The sequence below is a fragment of the Mustela putorius genome, unplaced genomic scaffold (genome assembly GCF_011764305.1).
Source record: "Mustela putorius furo isolate JIRA1106 unplaced genomic scaffold, ASM1176430v1.1 tig00000738_pilon_pilon_pilon, whole genome shotgun sequence".
Classification (NCBI taxonomy): domain Eukaryota; kingdom Metazoa; phylum Chordata; class Mammalia; order Carnivora; family Mustelidae; genus Mustela; species Mustela putorius.
The window spans coordinates 4176112-4190287 of NW_025421463.1; the positions used below are offsets into that span (position 1 = coordinate 4176112).

Below are 14176 nucleotides of genomic sequence, written 5' to 3' on the forward strand. Positions count from 1 at the left end.
GCCAGCTCCGGCTGCAGCCAGGCCTTCCCTTCCCGCTGCCTGGCAGGGCGGGCCTGGCCCTGCGCCAGCCGCAGCACGTGGAGCCCCCGCGCCAATCCTCTGACGGAGAGCCCGGCCTGTTATCTAACTTTGCAAAGGGAAGTTCTTCCCCCAGGCTGGGAGCCATAACCAGGGCCTGCCAGGTGAGAGCCGTGAGATGGCTCCCCGCCCACAGCAAGCGTGCACTGCACACTCAGGCACACTTGGCGGGGGGAGGGGGTGGTTGGGGGGGTGCGGGTGGTCCAGCGCTGCAGAGGGCAGGGCCGGCCTTGGGAATCAGTGTGGGCCGGGACCCCACACCCAGCACCGCAGCAGCTCAGCCAAAGGACATAGTGTTAGCACACACCCGCACAGGACGGGGCCTCACGCATGTGCCTGGGAGCCTGGGAGCCTCGAGGGGTGTTAGCATGCTTCGGCGCTGACACCTGTATGCAAGGCACGCGTGTCCTGCAAGGCACGGGGGTTTGCACGGGGTGTGGGTAAGTGGAACTTTGCACCATCAGCAGAGCCCGAAGCTTGCTCTCCTAAAAGAAGCGAGGAAAGCTGCAGTCTGGGATTCCTTTAGTCTTCCGGGGAGGGGAACAGAGGTGCCTGGCAGACCAGCGCTGGGTGGGCAAGCAGAACGGGCATCCCCGAGAGGGCGCAGCTCTGCAAACCCGGCTTACACTCCTCTTGGGTGATGTCCTGCTTCCCAGCCCATCCTGTGGACCTTAGTGGCAATAGACTGTTTGCTCTCTGTCCCTCTCACCAAGACCTTGGTCTCTGTGGTCCCTAGACCCCCGAATGAATGGTCAAAGCCAAGGTTCTGCATGTCCCCCTCCACCGAAGACGGACATCAGACTTGGCGGTGGGGTGGGGCTGGGGGATGGTGTCAGGCTCTCGATTCTGCCACACACTGATGTGGGATCTTGAACAAGCCACCAGGCTCTTCTGGATCTCAGTTCCCAATCTCCTCGGTGTTGTGACCTCTGAAGCTCCTTTCAGCTCTGGTTCCATGTTTCTGACACTCCAAACTGGATGCAATAAGCACTTGGTTCCCTCCGTGTAGATGATTTCTAGAGCTTTCCAAAACTACTTCGTAAAGAAGCAAAAATTCTCCAGGAACCTCTCTGGACACTCCCCTCCCCAACAGCCCTCTGCCTGTCCTCTGACCACCCTCCCTTCTTTCCTACTAGCCCTCCCCCAACTATGCTCTTTTCCCAACTAATTACAAATTAATTTCAAGTTTTGAATACAAAAATCATTATACGGTGCAAAGCTCAACACTTTTGATTTCTACTCCTGTCCTTCCTCCCCATTCCTCTTCCTCATAAACAAACTTCGTTTCTTTTTGTTTGTTTGCTTTTTAAAGATTTTACTTATTTATTTGACAGACAGAGATCACAAGTAGGCAGAGAGGCAGGCAGAGAGAGAGAGAGGAGGAAGCAGGCTCCCCACTGAGCAGAAAGCCTGATGTGGGGCTTGATCCCAGGACCCTGAGATCATGACCTGAGCCGAAGGCAGAGGCTTAACCCACCAAGCAAACCAGGTGCCTCACAAATTTAGTTTCTTATTTATCCTTCCAGTGCCCTTTGCTTCTGAGACACTGGGCGGTGAGGGTGAGGTGGGCCTGGGGTGCTGGCTGCCTCAGGCTGACCTGGGATTTTCAGGCTGGGCCTGACTCTTGCCCCAGAACCCCCTCATGTGCTAGAGCAGCTCACCACGAATGAGGAGTGGGTGGGCACCCACAGACTGCACGATTCCAGGGGCAACAGGAAATGCCTACCTGTCTCAGAAATAAGCCACCTGCCGAATGACATTTCATCCTCGTGAACTCTGCGGAACGCTTTCTTCTTCTTCTTCTTTTAAGATTTTATTTATTTATTTGAGAGAGCAAGAGAGAGAGAAAGCACGGGGCAGGGGGGAGGGGCAGAGGAGAGGGAGAGGCAGACTCTCCATGGAGCAGGGAGCCCCACCTGGGAGGGCTCGATCCCAGAACCCCAGGATCATAACCTGAGCCAAAAGCAGATGCTTCGCCGGCTGAGGCACCCAGGCGCCCCTCTGCAGAAGCCTTTCAATGTACAAATGTACTAAGTATCTGAGACCGTGCGCGAGTGCTTACTGCATAGCTGGCACCAGCCTAGATCTTGTGACACTCCCTGCCAGGCAGGTCCCTACCCTTAGGGGATTTTCATGCCACTACAAGTCAGCCCACGTGGCACCCCCTCCTCTGCACCCAGCGTATCCAGTTGGCAGCGTCACCTGTGGTCACGCAGGGGCGACATCGGCAGGTTGCTGGGTCAGGCAGCTGGAGAGGGGAAAGACAGGGAGGGGGGAGCCTGCAGAGAAATCTGGAGACCTCTGGAGGGGACCTCCAGGTGGCAATGTTGGGACTGTCTGCACTTCGGTTTCCTGGCTCAGAGGTCTGACACCCGCTGTAGATCCACCCCCCCCCCCCGCCCCCCGCTGTAGGGGGTTACGTGGACGCGCTTTCTGGCAGAGTCCTCCAGGGCTTTCTCTAGAGAGGTGCAGAGTTTCCCCCCACCCACCTTCAGGTCCCTGACAGCCACCCCACCTGCCCAGGTGGCCTTCCCTAGCAGCAGCTTCCCCAGAGGCAGGCAGGAGGAGCCTGCCGGGGCCCATGGTGGTGGTGGTGGGGCTCCCTGCCCCCTTTACCCACAGGCGTGAAGACCAGAAACAGCCAAGGGCTCAGTAAGCAGAAGCTGCTCAAGCCAGCTCTGGCCCCTTGATGGAGGAAGGGTCAGCCACCGATTGTAAATACGTAGCTTTCACCGGGGCTTGGAGACGCACGCGTGAAATACAACAGAGAAAAAGACAGATGCAGGACAGAGTGTGCACGTCGATGACAGTGATACGGCTATCTCTTCAAGCCTCTCTTCTGGTTTTTTGCCTCCTCCAGGAAGCCCTCCCTGGATCTGACACCTGCAGTACCCCCCATCACTGTGCCTGTCCTACCTTCCTACACTCTCCCTCGTGGGTCTGTATCCCCTGGCAGACTGTGGAGTCAAGGGAAGCCACGTTTCTTCAGGAACCGTGTTCCCAGGACCTGAGATAGAGTGGGTGCTCACTGTTTAGCCCTTTGAGCTAAAGGAGGACCAGAAGAGAATGTAGGGGAATGTAGAGAACTTAAGAATTTCATCTGCCAGGTACTGATTTTCTTACTTTCTTTGATTTTTCTGCGTTTGAGCAGGTCTGGATGCAGGTTCATGATCTCTCCAGCCCAAGGACGGACCTGCATTTTTCCTCTGGGGGTGGTACCTTGCTGGGCCACTTTGGTGTTTCCAGGGGTGCTGAGAACCCCAGAACATAAGTGCCGAAGGGACCTTTGCCAATCCTTCAGTTCCCAGTGGTTCTTGTTTTACTGTCTCCTTTCTGAGGGTCGTTGGTACCTCTGCTGAACATCTGTAAGCGCTGGACATCAAACGTGCAGGACTGCAGTAGGGAACGGACACGCCGTCCGCAGTGCCTGTGCGCAGAAGGCGCTCGGTCAAGTTGGTGGTTCCTCCGGCTCATCTGGACATTCATCAAGTCCCTGAGCCCCTCTGCATATCTGACCCACAGGACTCCACCTTGGAAAAGTCACAGGCCTTGGACCCCTGTCCCGGTGCCACTGCACACTAGTTGCAAGCCGTGGGGAGCCGTGGGGAGCCGTGGGGTGAGCGCTCCTTCTTGAACACGTGCGGCCCCTCCCGTTGGGATTCCCCTCCATCACCCGCGACGCGCAGGGTGCAGGGGTTCTGGAAAAGCACCTCTCACCCCAGCAGAGATGGGCTTCCCCTACTCAAGAATCCCCAATCTAATACGATCTCCCTTTTTAAAGATGAGAAATCTGGGCCCCGACTTGTCCCCAGTGCAGTCAGAATCTTATTCCAAAGCGTGGCGTGGCCCCTTACTTTTCTGGAAAAGCCACACCCAGAAAGGGCACAGAGCCAGCCCTCTGAACTCAAGACAGTGCCCTTGATGGACGCGGGGAGGGGTGGGTACCTCTGACAGCCCTAAGTGGAGGGCTGGAGCAGGGCGAAGGGTGGCTGCTGGGCCCACTTGTACACAGTACAGCTTGTCCCCGCCAGCCGCGGTGCTGCCTGAGCTGGGGTCAGCTGGGCTGCCCTGTTTACACAGGGACACAGACCTTCTGCCCCTCACCCCTTGGAATGTCCGCCTTTAGGCCTGCCCAGCGCGCCAGCTCTGCCCCACAGATACCAAGCAGCCCAGGCCCCCAGGCACAAGGGACAGGCAGGGAGGAACAGGAGCAACACCTGGGCGGGGGGAGGGGGAGAGGTCAAAGTGCACACATTTATTTTCTAGAACAAAGGCTAAAAGAATCAAGTTTCTTTCATTTTATTTTAAGAAGGACAAAAATTGTTATTAAAACATCTACATTATTATCAAGATACTAGACCTTATGAATATTTAATATTAAAGTGTGGTATTCTTAAATTTTTAATACACAGACATTTTAAAAGGACCATTAAATTGATTACTGCCCAGCTGAGAAATGCAGCATCCCTCTTTCCCCTACCCCAAAGGGACACTCACATTGGGGCACCTGCCCCCCACCCCACCATGTTTGAAGTCTCGTCTGCACGCTGGCAGTGGGCACAGGCCCCTGATTCAACTCTCTCCAAGCCTCCCAGTCGGGGTCATGACTGAAATAATCACCCTCATCGTTCAAAGTGGACTCCTGTCCCCACCAATCCCCTGCCTCTTGCTCTCTTCCCAACCCAGGGCAGGGGGGATCCATCTCTGGCCAGGCCAGGGAGCCCTAGATCCCAAGGGCCCCTGGGTGGGTAACAGGTCGAAGAAGAAAAATCTGGACTCTAATCCTATTCTTCTGGGTGGGAGACAAACACCAATCATTTCCTTTCCTGGAGCACTACTGCTCTCTCCCAGGGAGGCCAGAATGGTCTGGAAACTGGGCCCAGGCGGGGCCCCTCCCACCCCCGCTGCCAACCCCCCTCCAACCCACGGCTCTAAGTTCCTGCATCTGAAAAACCCCTCTTAATTACACCAGGATGGCTGCATTTTCTGGCCAAATTCTTTATCTTTAGCCCTCATTAGAAGTCATTCCTTGGATACCACACACATATATAATATTATATAGAGCGATATATTTAATACCTGTGTATATATGCATCACGGGGGCGACATATATACACACTAAAAACGAGGCTGGTGACGACAGACTGCAACACCACGGATCAGGGAAAACAAGTGTCATCGACATTCACGGCCACGGCCACGGCCCTCACCTTGGGTGTGGTCTCTCCTTCCCTCCAGTCACGCTGCCTGCACCGGGGTGCGGCCCGCTGGGGGAAGGGCGCAGGGAGAGGAAAGGGTGCATGCCATGGTTACTGGGGAAGGCTGGGCAGTGATGGCTAGAGAAACAGGGTTCTCTGTGCGCGGGTGCCCAGAACCACATCATCGCTCACTATCGATCCTTGCTTGAGGAGAAATGAGGGGCATTCCATTCTGTCTCACCCCCCCCACCCCGGACTCCAGCTGTGGTCCCCGGTTCCTTCCGGGGGGGGCCCCACTCTTTGTGCCAACCGCGTGGGACAATCTGGAATGTCTTGGGAACCAGGAGAGGCTGGGTCTGCCCATAGGGAGTGGGATGGAGAGGAAGGGGCGCACGCAGACAAGTCAGACGAGACAGATGGGACAGGGCTTAGTGGCTAGGGGCAGGGGCTGGGGGTCGGCTGAGGTCCCAGGCAGCTGGCGGGGCAGGGAATCAGGGAAGGCCAGGACAGACAGGCACAACTGTACGTCCAGGTCTGGGGAGAGGAGGAGAGGGCCGTGCTGGGTGCCCAGCTGCGTTTCCCTTCTCTCCGTGCTCCCTGAGCCCCGCACTTCCCCTGCCTTCCGGTTCATCCTGCAGAAGGTGCGACCGTGGGTGCCCAGCCCGTTACCAGTACCCTAAGTGGGCGTGGGAAGTAACCTGCTGTCACACTCCCCACCACCATCCTAAGGAGGGGACAGTCCCTCTGCAGGGTGCTGACACGACCAGCCTCCTGAGCCTCCCTTCCTCAGCCCACAGGGGGCGCTGCCTGGGACCCAACGCCACACTGATTTGGAGACGGTCCTGGACCTGCCCAGAGCGTGGAGGGTCCAGCAGACATCTGGTCTTCAACCTTTCGACTACAGTGTGCCTCCAGGCTCTACCCCGTGCCCTGGGCTGGAGAGCCTGGCGGATCACCCCCCCTTCCCGGGTCTTTGTCTCCCTCTCTGCAGTAAGGGCTTTTGGGCGGAGTCATCTCCAAGGACTCTGAGCACCTACAGTCCACATTCCGTGGCCCACAGGAACAGGGCTGGGCTGGTGGCCTGACTGGAGAAGCTCCAGAGATCATCAAGCCCAGCCCCTCCCACTCTTCTAACCACAGGGGAAACTGAGGCCCCAGAGGGCGAGCCACCTGTACTGTGTTCCCAGCTCCATCCTGGGGCTGCATTTTAAAGCTAATTGGGGCCTCCAGCCCTCTGTTGTGTCCTGATGTGCCCTCCCCTCCAGGGGAGGTGAGGATGGGGGGAGGGTGGGGCAGGGAGAAGGCTCTCCCGCTGCAGATTCAAGTGGGGACCCCAGGCTCCCCAGCCCTGAGCTTTGGGCCCCCTTTAGGACCAGACAGAAGTTAAAGCTGTAGGCTGAAGCTGGAGGGGTTGGCCAGGCCCCTCCCTCCCCAACCAGAAGAGCCGGGGGTTGGGGGGTATCTGCCCGGGGTTCCAGCAGGATGAGGACCCTGGGACCGCTTAGGGCTGCAGCACGTGCACCTGGGTATGCACACAGGTGGTGGGGGCAGAGAGGATGGACAGGGCCCCAGGGGGCCGGGGGCTGCCTGAGGAGGGCGGCCCCCCACCCCCAGCCCTAGCCTGCCCTGGACCTCCTATCAGGCCCTCTGTCCCCACCCCTGCCCCCGACCCTAGGACTTCACCCGAGGGCCCAGAGCTGGCCCTACTCCCCGGTGACAGCGGCGGCCACAGGGGCTTCCGGGGCGGCACCAGCGGGATTCCCATCCTCTTGCAGCAGGAAGTTGTATTTGCCAAAGTCGTCGTCCCGTGGGCACAGAAGCATATCCTTGCGGGCCTTGGCCAGCTTCTGCTTCAGCACCTCGCGCCGGTCCAGCCACTCGGTGAGCTCCTCCTGCCCGTGAGCGCAGCGGCACTTGTCCCCATCTGGGCAGGCCTTGCCCTTCTGGAGCCTGTGGGCAGCAGGAGGCTCACTGCCCACGCCCCACACCCTTTCCACCACCAGCTGTGGACCCGTGGCTTAACCTCCCCCGAAGACAAGCCTCTCCCTGGGCACCTGGGTCCTGATGAAAGCTGGCCCGTCCCAGCCCACTCTGGGATCTGCCCCAGGGCTCCTGGCGGGGATCTGGCAGTTCTGAGCCCACCCCACCCCGCCCTGCCCCCATGCTCCGCACACCCAGGAGCAGCTGTCCCCTGGAGGGACACCCCCCTCTGCGTGCTGCTATCTCCAGGCCAGGGAGAGCCAGGGCTGGACACAGGCTCATCTCAGGTCTACCCCGCTGCCCGCCAGGTCCCGCCGAGCCCGCCCCATGGCCCCGGCCGCCCAGGGAGCACCTGTCGCAGAGCCGGAACTCCCCCATGGGGAAGCGGTAGGCCCAGCCGCTGGCGTCGCTGTCGGAGGTGAAGACCTTCTCCTTGTGCTTCTCAGACTGGATGTGCTGCTGCCACTGCTTCTTGCTGTTGCTGTTCTTGCCGCAGAGCCAGCAGTGGTAGCCCATCTGGGGGCACAGCTGCCATGGGTGCCCACTCCTTGCTCCCCGGCCCACCTCCCCACCCCCCGGCCCGGGGACGCCGGCCCCGCCCCACGCCCTCCCAGATCAGCCTCAGACCCCGGCCAAAGCAGGCTGTTACCATGATGTCGGCGTAGTCTGTGGGCATCTGGATCTGCTTCTCCCCTTCCCGAGAACTGATCGGGGTCCCTTCCCCGGGCTTCCCTGGGTTGTGTTTCTTCAGCCACATGTCATAGGTCTGCTGCATGTCCAAGACTGGAGGGGAAGAGAGGTGCCTGGTGGGAAGGGAGCCTCCCTCCATCCTGCCCCGATCCCCCCACCCCCGGACCCGTGAGCTGGGGGCACCCCAGGCCTTGCTGTTGGGCTGCCCAGTCAGCAAGAGAAGACACAGAGAGGGGACGGCCTGGGGTGGCAAAGGAAGAGGGAGCAGGTGCTCCTGGGCCTGCTGAGAGGGTCTGGCACCGCGGGGGGCACTGGGCCTGCTCTTGCCCTCATGCTTCTTCTTTTTTTTTTTAAAAGTTATTTATTTATTTACTTGACAGAGAGAGATCACAAGTAAGCAGAGAGGCAGGCAGAGAGAGAGGAGGAAGCAGGCTCCCTGCTGAGCAGAGAGCCCGATGTGGGGCTTGATCTCAGGACCCTGGGATCATGACTTGAGCCAAAGGCAGAGGCTGTCCCCCACGGAGCCACCCCGGCGCCCCTCTTGCCCTCACTCTTGTTCTCCTTCATGAACGTCCACATGTCCCTCTCCTCCGGGCTGTGTGCGAAGGAGCAGTTCCCCACGTACTGGCACTTGCGGCCGTTCTGCGCGTGGATGCAGAGCTGCAAGGTGGGCGTGGGGAGAGCCGGCTGAGTCCTGCCACAGTCTGCACAGCCCCGGGCGGCAGGCAGGCCCTCCTGGGGCGCCTCAGTCCCCCCCACACCTGAGCTCCTGCCACCACCCTGCTCCCCGCTCCGGGCCCTCACATCGTATTGCTGTGGGAAGTTGCGAATGGAAGGCAGCGGCCTCACGGACACCCATTTCCTCTTGGCCTTCGACATCACCAGAAGGACCCGCCGCTCCTTGGTCCAGCTGCAGGACAGAGGTGGCTTGTGGGGAGGCCCGGGGGACAGCCCCGGCCTCCATCCTCGGGCAGCTCTGCTGGGCATCCCCCACCTGGCTCCCCGGTGCCCCCTCAGGCCCCGCCCCCGCCCGGCTCACCGGTGCCCCGCAGCCCCTGCTCCCACCCGGGTCATGGGTGCCCCCGCAGCCCCCGCCCGGCTCACCAGTGCCGGGCCTTGGCACTGCAGTACTTGAGGTCTTTGTCAGGCTCCACCACCTGCCCGTTCCTCCAGCACTGGCCACACACGAACTTCATCTGCAGGTCGAAGGTGCTGGGCCCGTGTGTCCGAGGGGCACCCTGTGGGGCAAAAGGGCTGGGAGTCATCCAGGCTGACGCCTGGGGTCTGTCCCATAGGTGGCCTCCAGGAGTGCTAGGGCCACCTGGAGCCTTAGAATGAGCCAGCCCATCATCACCACTTCCCAGAGGGAAGTAACTCCCCACACGAGGCACCCCCCCCACGGCCTCAGTGTGGGAGCCAGGCCTGGGACGGGCCCCTGGTTCCTGCAACCGCTCTCTGCCTTGCCAGGCTAGTCCCCGCGGGTCTGCTCTTTGGAGCTGCTCGCATCTTCCTGCGCCTGGCATGTTTCTGCACATGCTGTTCCCTCCGCCCGGAATGCCCTTCCTCCAGGCGTCTTCAGGCTGATTTTGGAAACTTTCAAAACCCAGCTCGAGCCCCACCTCCTCTAGGAAGCCTTCCCTGGAGCACTCCTAAGGGGCAGCTGCCCATCCTAGAAGCTCCCACTCTACCTAAACTGCCTCACATTGGTCAGCTCAGCTTGACATGAGGCCCGGGCCCCGGGGGACAGCAGGAAGCCGCTCACACAGGAGCCTGCCTTGGGGGGTGGCACAGACTTCCGGGCAGCCCTGGACCCCCTCGGGCCCCACCATGTTCACTGTCCATCTTCTTCTCTAGCCTTGCCTTGGCAGGCAGGACAGCCTAGTCTTCTGCACCCCTGGGATGGGGGGGGGGTGAAAGGTGGGAAAAATGCCCAAGCAGGCTTGTCTTCTGCCCCCTTCAACCCCCTCACGCAGCTAGGTTGGCTAACCTACTGCCTTTCCTGTGACCTAGAGCACCCCTCTCCTCCCTGGAGCCGCAGATGGGGGGGTCACACCTCCAGGCAGCGCTCTCCCCCGCAGGCTGGAAGAGGACACATGTCCCCCACCATGGGAGCCCCCTGTGTGCCTGGCACTCCCTAGTTCAGGGCCTGTCTTTGAGCAGGAAGGGGTTCTGTCTACGTGTGTTCACTGACCCCTGGCCTGGTGCTGGAGACGACTTGCAGCCTGGCTCGGCCCCAGGATGACCTCCATGTCACCTCGGTGACAAGGAAAAAGGAGACCTTCGTAACTGGGGCACGCAATGGGCTAGGAGTGGGCAAGAGGTTCTCCACACCACTCCAGATTTCCAGGTGTTCCACTGGATTCTCACAGAAGCCTGAGGGGACCCATTTCACAGATGAGGTAAGTGGGGACGGCTCTCATGGGCAGCCTTGCCAGTTCACTGAACTTCCCTTTTCACAACCCTAGAGCCTCAGCAGCTCCTGGCGGCAGCCCTAGTGGGGGTGGAGGGTACGTGGGGTCATTCCCATGTGACTGGATAAAAGCAGAGGCTCTGCGAGGTTGCTAAGCCACTCCCGGGTAAGTGGCCTGAGGACAGGAACCTGGCGAGAGGCAGGTGCTTGTGCCTCTCTGTGGGACGGCACAGCTGCGGAGCCGTGGGCACGGGGCCCGAGCAGCTTCTACCCGGGCTCACAGGCCTCGCAGGGCTGCCGGCCCCGCCCTCAGATGGCAAGCAAGCAAGATGCCACATGCCCTAGTCGTGGCCAAGCCTGGCGCAGAAGCCCTGCTCCAGAGCCAGGCCCAAAGGGGGTGTCTTGGGTGGGCTCGGTGGGGCCCCTGGCAGCAAGAGGGGGTGGAAACCCGTCGGGACACCTGGGGACCCTGGCGGCAGCCGTGAGGAGGAAGAAGGGGTGAGAGGTAGTGAGGGGTCAGTCCTCGAAGAGAACACTGGAGGTCCAAGCCAAGCCCCTCACTGCTTTTCAGCCGGGATCCTGGCCAGGAACAAAACCCAAACCACATGGCAGGGAGGGGGGAGGGAGAAGAGCACAGGAAGGGACAGAGGAGGGAGAGAAAGAAAAAGGAGCAAAAAGACAGGCTAGGGGGAGAGAGCGGGGGGGTAGATGTTCCCAGGGGACCAGGCAGTCCTGGGGGCCAGCCTGCCCTGCTCCCTGGTTCACTCCCACCCCCATGCTGGCCTCAGTGGGGCCCAGGGGGCCAGCCTCCTCCCAAAGCGACCAGTGGGTGGGCCTGGCCTGGGGAAGGGGTTGTCCCTCATGTGCAGATGGCACGGAGGTCTCGCCTCACACTATCTCTTGGGCCCGAGACCACCCTCCTGTCCCCGCTGTAATCCAGGGCTATAGTGGTCCCCACCTCTTGGGGATGATAGGAGGATTAGGGAGGGCACAGGGCCCAGTGCAGTGCAGGGTCTCGGCAAGCTGCAGCCTGGTCAGCGTCTGTGACCCTCACGCCCACCCAGAGACACACCAGGCAGGGATATGGTCCCCATTTTATGGGTGAGGCATCCTCAGGGGAAGTGGGGATGGGGTTGGGTGGTAGGGGAACAGAGCGACGTCAGAGAACCAGGCATTTACACCACTGAGTGTGCCCCCAGGTTAGTCTCTAGCATGCTCTGAGACTCAGTTTCCCCATCTGCAAATGCCACAGTGCCGCAGCTCACTTCTTCAGGGACACTGGACAGGGACGGATGGGAGGTGATACGACCCGTGGGAAGGAAAACCAGGATATTGACACGGGTGTCAGGGACCCTCCCTAGAAGACGCTTTTGCATTACAAAGGGGGAAAACATAACTTCACAGTAGAGAAACTTCTACAGGGCAGGTGCGTCTAACCAAATAATCACCACTAAAGGGACACACCCTCCTGAGGACAGAGCTGAGAACATAACACCAGCTCTGGGATTCTGGAACCATCAGACAATCCCAAACGAGTGAGCCTTGTACAAGACAGCTGCTCTTCAAAACCATCAATGCCGTGCAGGACAAGAAAGGCCAGGGGACTGCTCTAGATTAAAGGAAATGAGATGGGGCACCTGGGTGGCTTAGTTGGTTAAGCATGTGCCTTCGGCTCGGGTCATGATCTTAGGGTCCTGGGATCGAGTCCCCAGTCGGGGTCCCTTCTCCTTCTCCCTCTGCCCCTCCTCCCTGCTTGTGCACTCTCTGTCCCTCTAACTTTTTCAAATAAATAAGTAAAATCTTCAAAAAGAGAGAGAGAGAGAGAGAGAGAGTAATTAGACAGACACAACTAATGAATGCAGTGTCACTTGGGATTTCGGGATGATTCACAAAATCTAACTAATGGGACACCATAATCTGAAAAATTATCCCAATGTTAGTTCTGTGATGCCATTGTCCTGTGGTTATTATGTAAGACCGTGGCCTTATTTTTATGAAACAGACACCAAAGTATTTAGGGGTGATACGGCATCACGACTATAACTCACCCTCAAACAGTTCAGAAGAAGATACGTATATAATTGTACACAAATGTTTATGTGTGGATGTACACACACACACACGTAGGGTGAAGCAAGTGTAGAATGTGGTAAAATGGGTTATTATCTGGGGAACCTAGAAACGGGTACACAGGAATTCTTTATACCATTCTGGTAATTTTCTGGGTACGTCTGAAAAGAGGCTCCATTACAGGGATGGAGAGTGGCCACCGGAGACCGGATCCCACCCCCAGCGCCAACCCAGCGCCTCACCAAGCCACTGCTGGCCTTCCCGGCGTGGGCTTCCATCTGCTGCCAGTACTTCTTGGATTCCTGGACGATGTCTTCGTGGGTCATGCCTGTGGAGGGCGGGACCAGACACGGGCGTCCGTGAAGGAGCTCAGCGAGGAGAGAGGCAGGGGATCGGCAGGGTCCCACCTGGGCCCAGGCCCAAGGAGTCCCACTCCCCAGCCAGGCCCCGCCATGGAGAGACACACGGAGCAGGGAACACACTCATCCTCTCTGGGCCTGTCTGTTCAGTTGGGAATGGAGGACCTGCTCCAAGCCCTCACAGGGAGCGGGAGAATCCATGCAGCCAAGAGTGGGGAGATGCAGGAGAAAGGTGTTGGGCCTGCGACAGGGTAGGGGGACGCCCCTGCCCTCATGCCAGGGTCTCCCCAGCTACTCAGCCCCCCTCCCTCAGCAGGGTCTCAGGCCTGACTGCTGCTTGGCAGCCCCTAGCCCACTGTTTTCAGGGCTCCACACTTGGCCCAGCCTGGCTCACTAGCTCGATGAGGGGCCACTGCTCTTTGCTTAAGGTCAGCAAAGGGCCAGACACCCGAATCTGGTGGCCCAGACCTTCCTAGTCCAACTGCTGACGGTGGAACCCAGCCTCTGAGGCACAGCTTGGAGCCTCTCCCGTCTCCTCCAGTCCCTTTCTCAGACTGATTTCCTTTTGACCTTGTCTTATGGATACTGCTCCATGGTGACTGCTGGTCACTGGAGACTTACTCTGGGCCAGGCACTGTACCTGATACCCATTTTCTTGCTGAGGATTCCCAAATATAGCCCAGACCTCACCTGTGACTTCCAAAATTCCCCAGCCAGCTGCCTGCTCCACATTTCCACTTGACGTCCAAGAGGCAGCTCAAACGCCCTTCGTCCCACACTGAGCCTAATGGGATGCACCCCCCCCCCCAAACCTGGTCCTCCTACAGCCTCCCCTTCTGAGAACAGACCAACCCCATCCTTCGGTTACTCTGCTCAGAAACCGTGCGGTGACCTGGATGCCAGGTCTCCTATTTGTCTCCTATTTCATATCTGCTCCATCGACAGCAACTGCTGGCTCCACCATCAACATATCCCTAGAATGGGCTCACTCCTTCCACCGCCGCCACTGTCGCCCTGGCCTGGGCCACACCTTCCCTGCTCCCCCACTGTTCGCCCTCACCCCTCTATTCTCCACCCAGGAGCCAGAGCGACTTTTAAAAAATATTGATCCATCATATACCTCCACCCCCCGCCCAATCCCTCCAGACCCTGCATATTCAGAACAATCCCGATTCTAGGCACGACCTAGAGACTGCTACACCCTTGGGTCCCTACCAACCTCTTCCTGCCAGGCACTAAGCAGCTCCGCTCTCCCGGGCAGTGTTTCTGTACCAAGCTGGCTCCTGCCTCAAGGCCTCCAGCCTTGCTCTTCCCTCTGCCTGGCGTGCCCGCCCTACCCTTCCTCGCTCCAACACCACCTCCCCAGGAGGCCCTCCCTGACCGTCTTATCC

General features: G+C 59.2%; 1 protein-coding gene across 6 annotated transcripts in view; it reads right to left on the reverse strand.

Annotated features, from left to right (window-relative positions):
* Positions 1-4361: 4361 nt before the first annotated feature.
* ZC3H7B (zinc finger CCCH-type containing 7B) overlaps positions 4362-14176 on the reverse strand; it is a 58455-nt gene continuing 48640 nt past the window's right edge. For all 6 annotated transcript variants that reach the window (XM_045083792.1, XM_045083791.1, XM_045083788.1 and 3 more), the window contains exons 17-23: positions 12669-12754; positions 9051-9184; positions 8751-8856; positions 8498-8606; positions 7906-8039; positions 7609-7772; positions 4362-7226 (exon numbers count right to left, since the gene is read on the reverse strand). In XM_045083792.1, the coding sequence (XP_044939727.1) occupies positions 6980-7226; positions 7609-7772; positions 7906-8039; positions 8498-8606; positions 8751-8856; positions 9051-9184; positions 12669-12754 (980 nt within the window). In that variant the 3' untranslated portion in view covers positions 4362-6979. The remainder of the gene's footprint in view (positions 7227-7608; positions 7773-7905; positions 8040-8497; positions 8607-8750; positions 8857-9050; positions 9185-12668; positions 12755-14176) is intronic.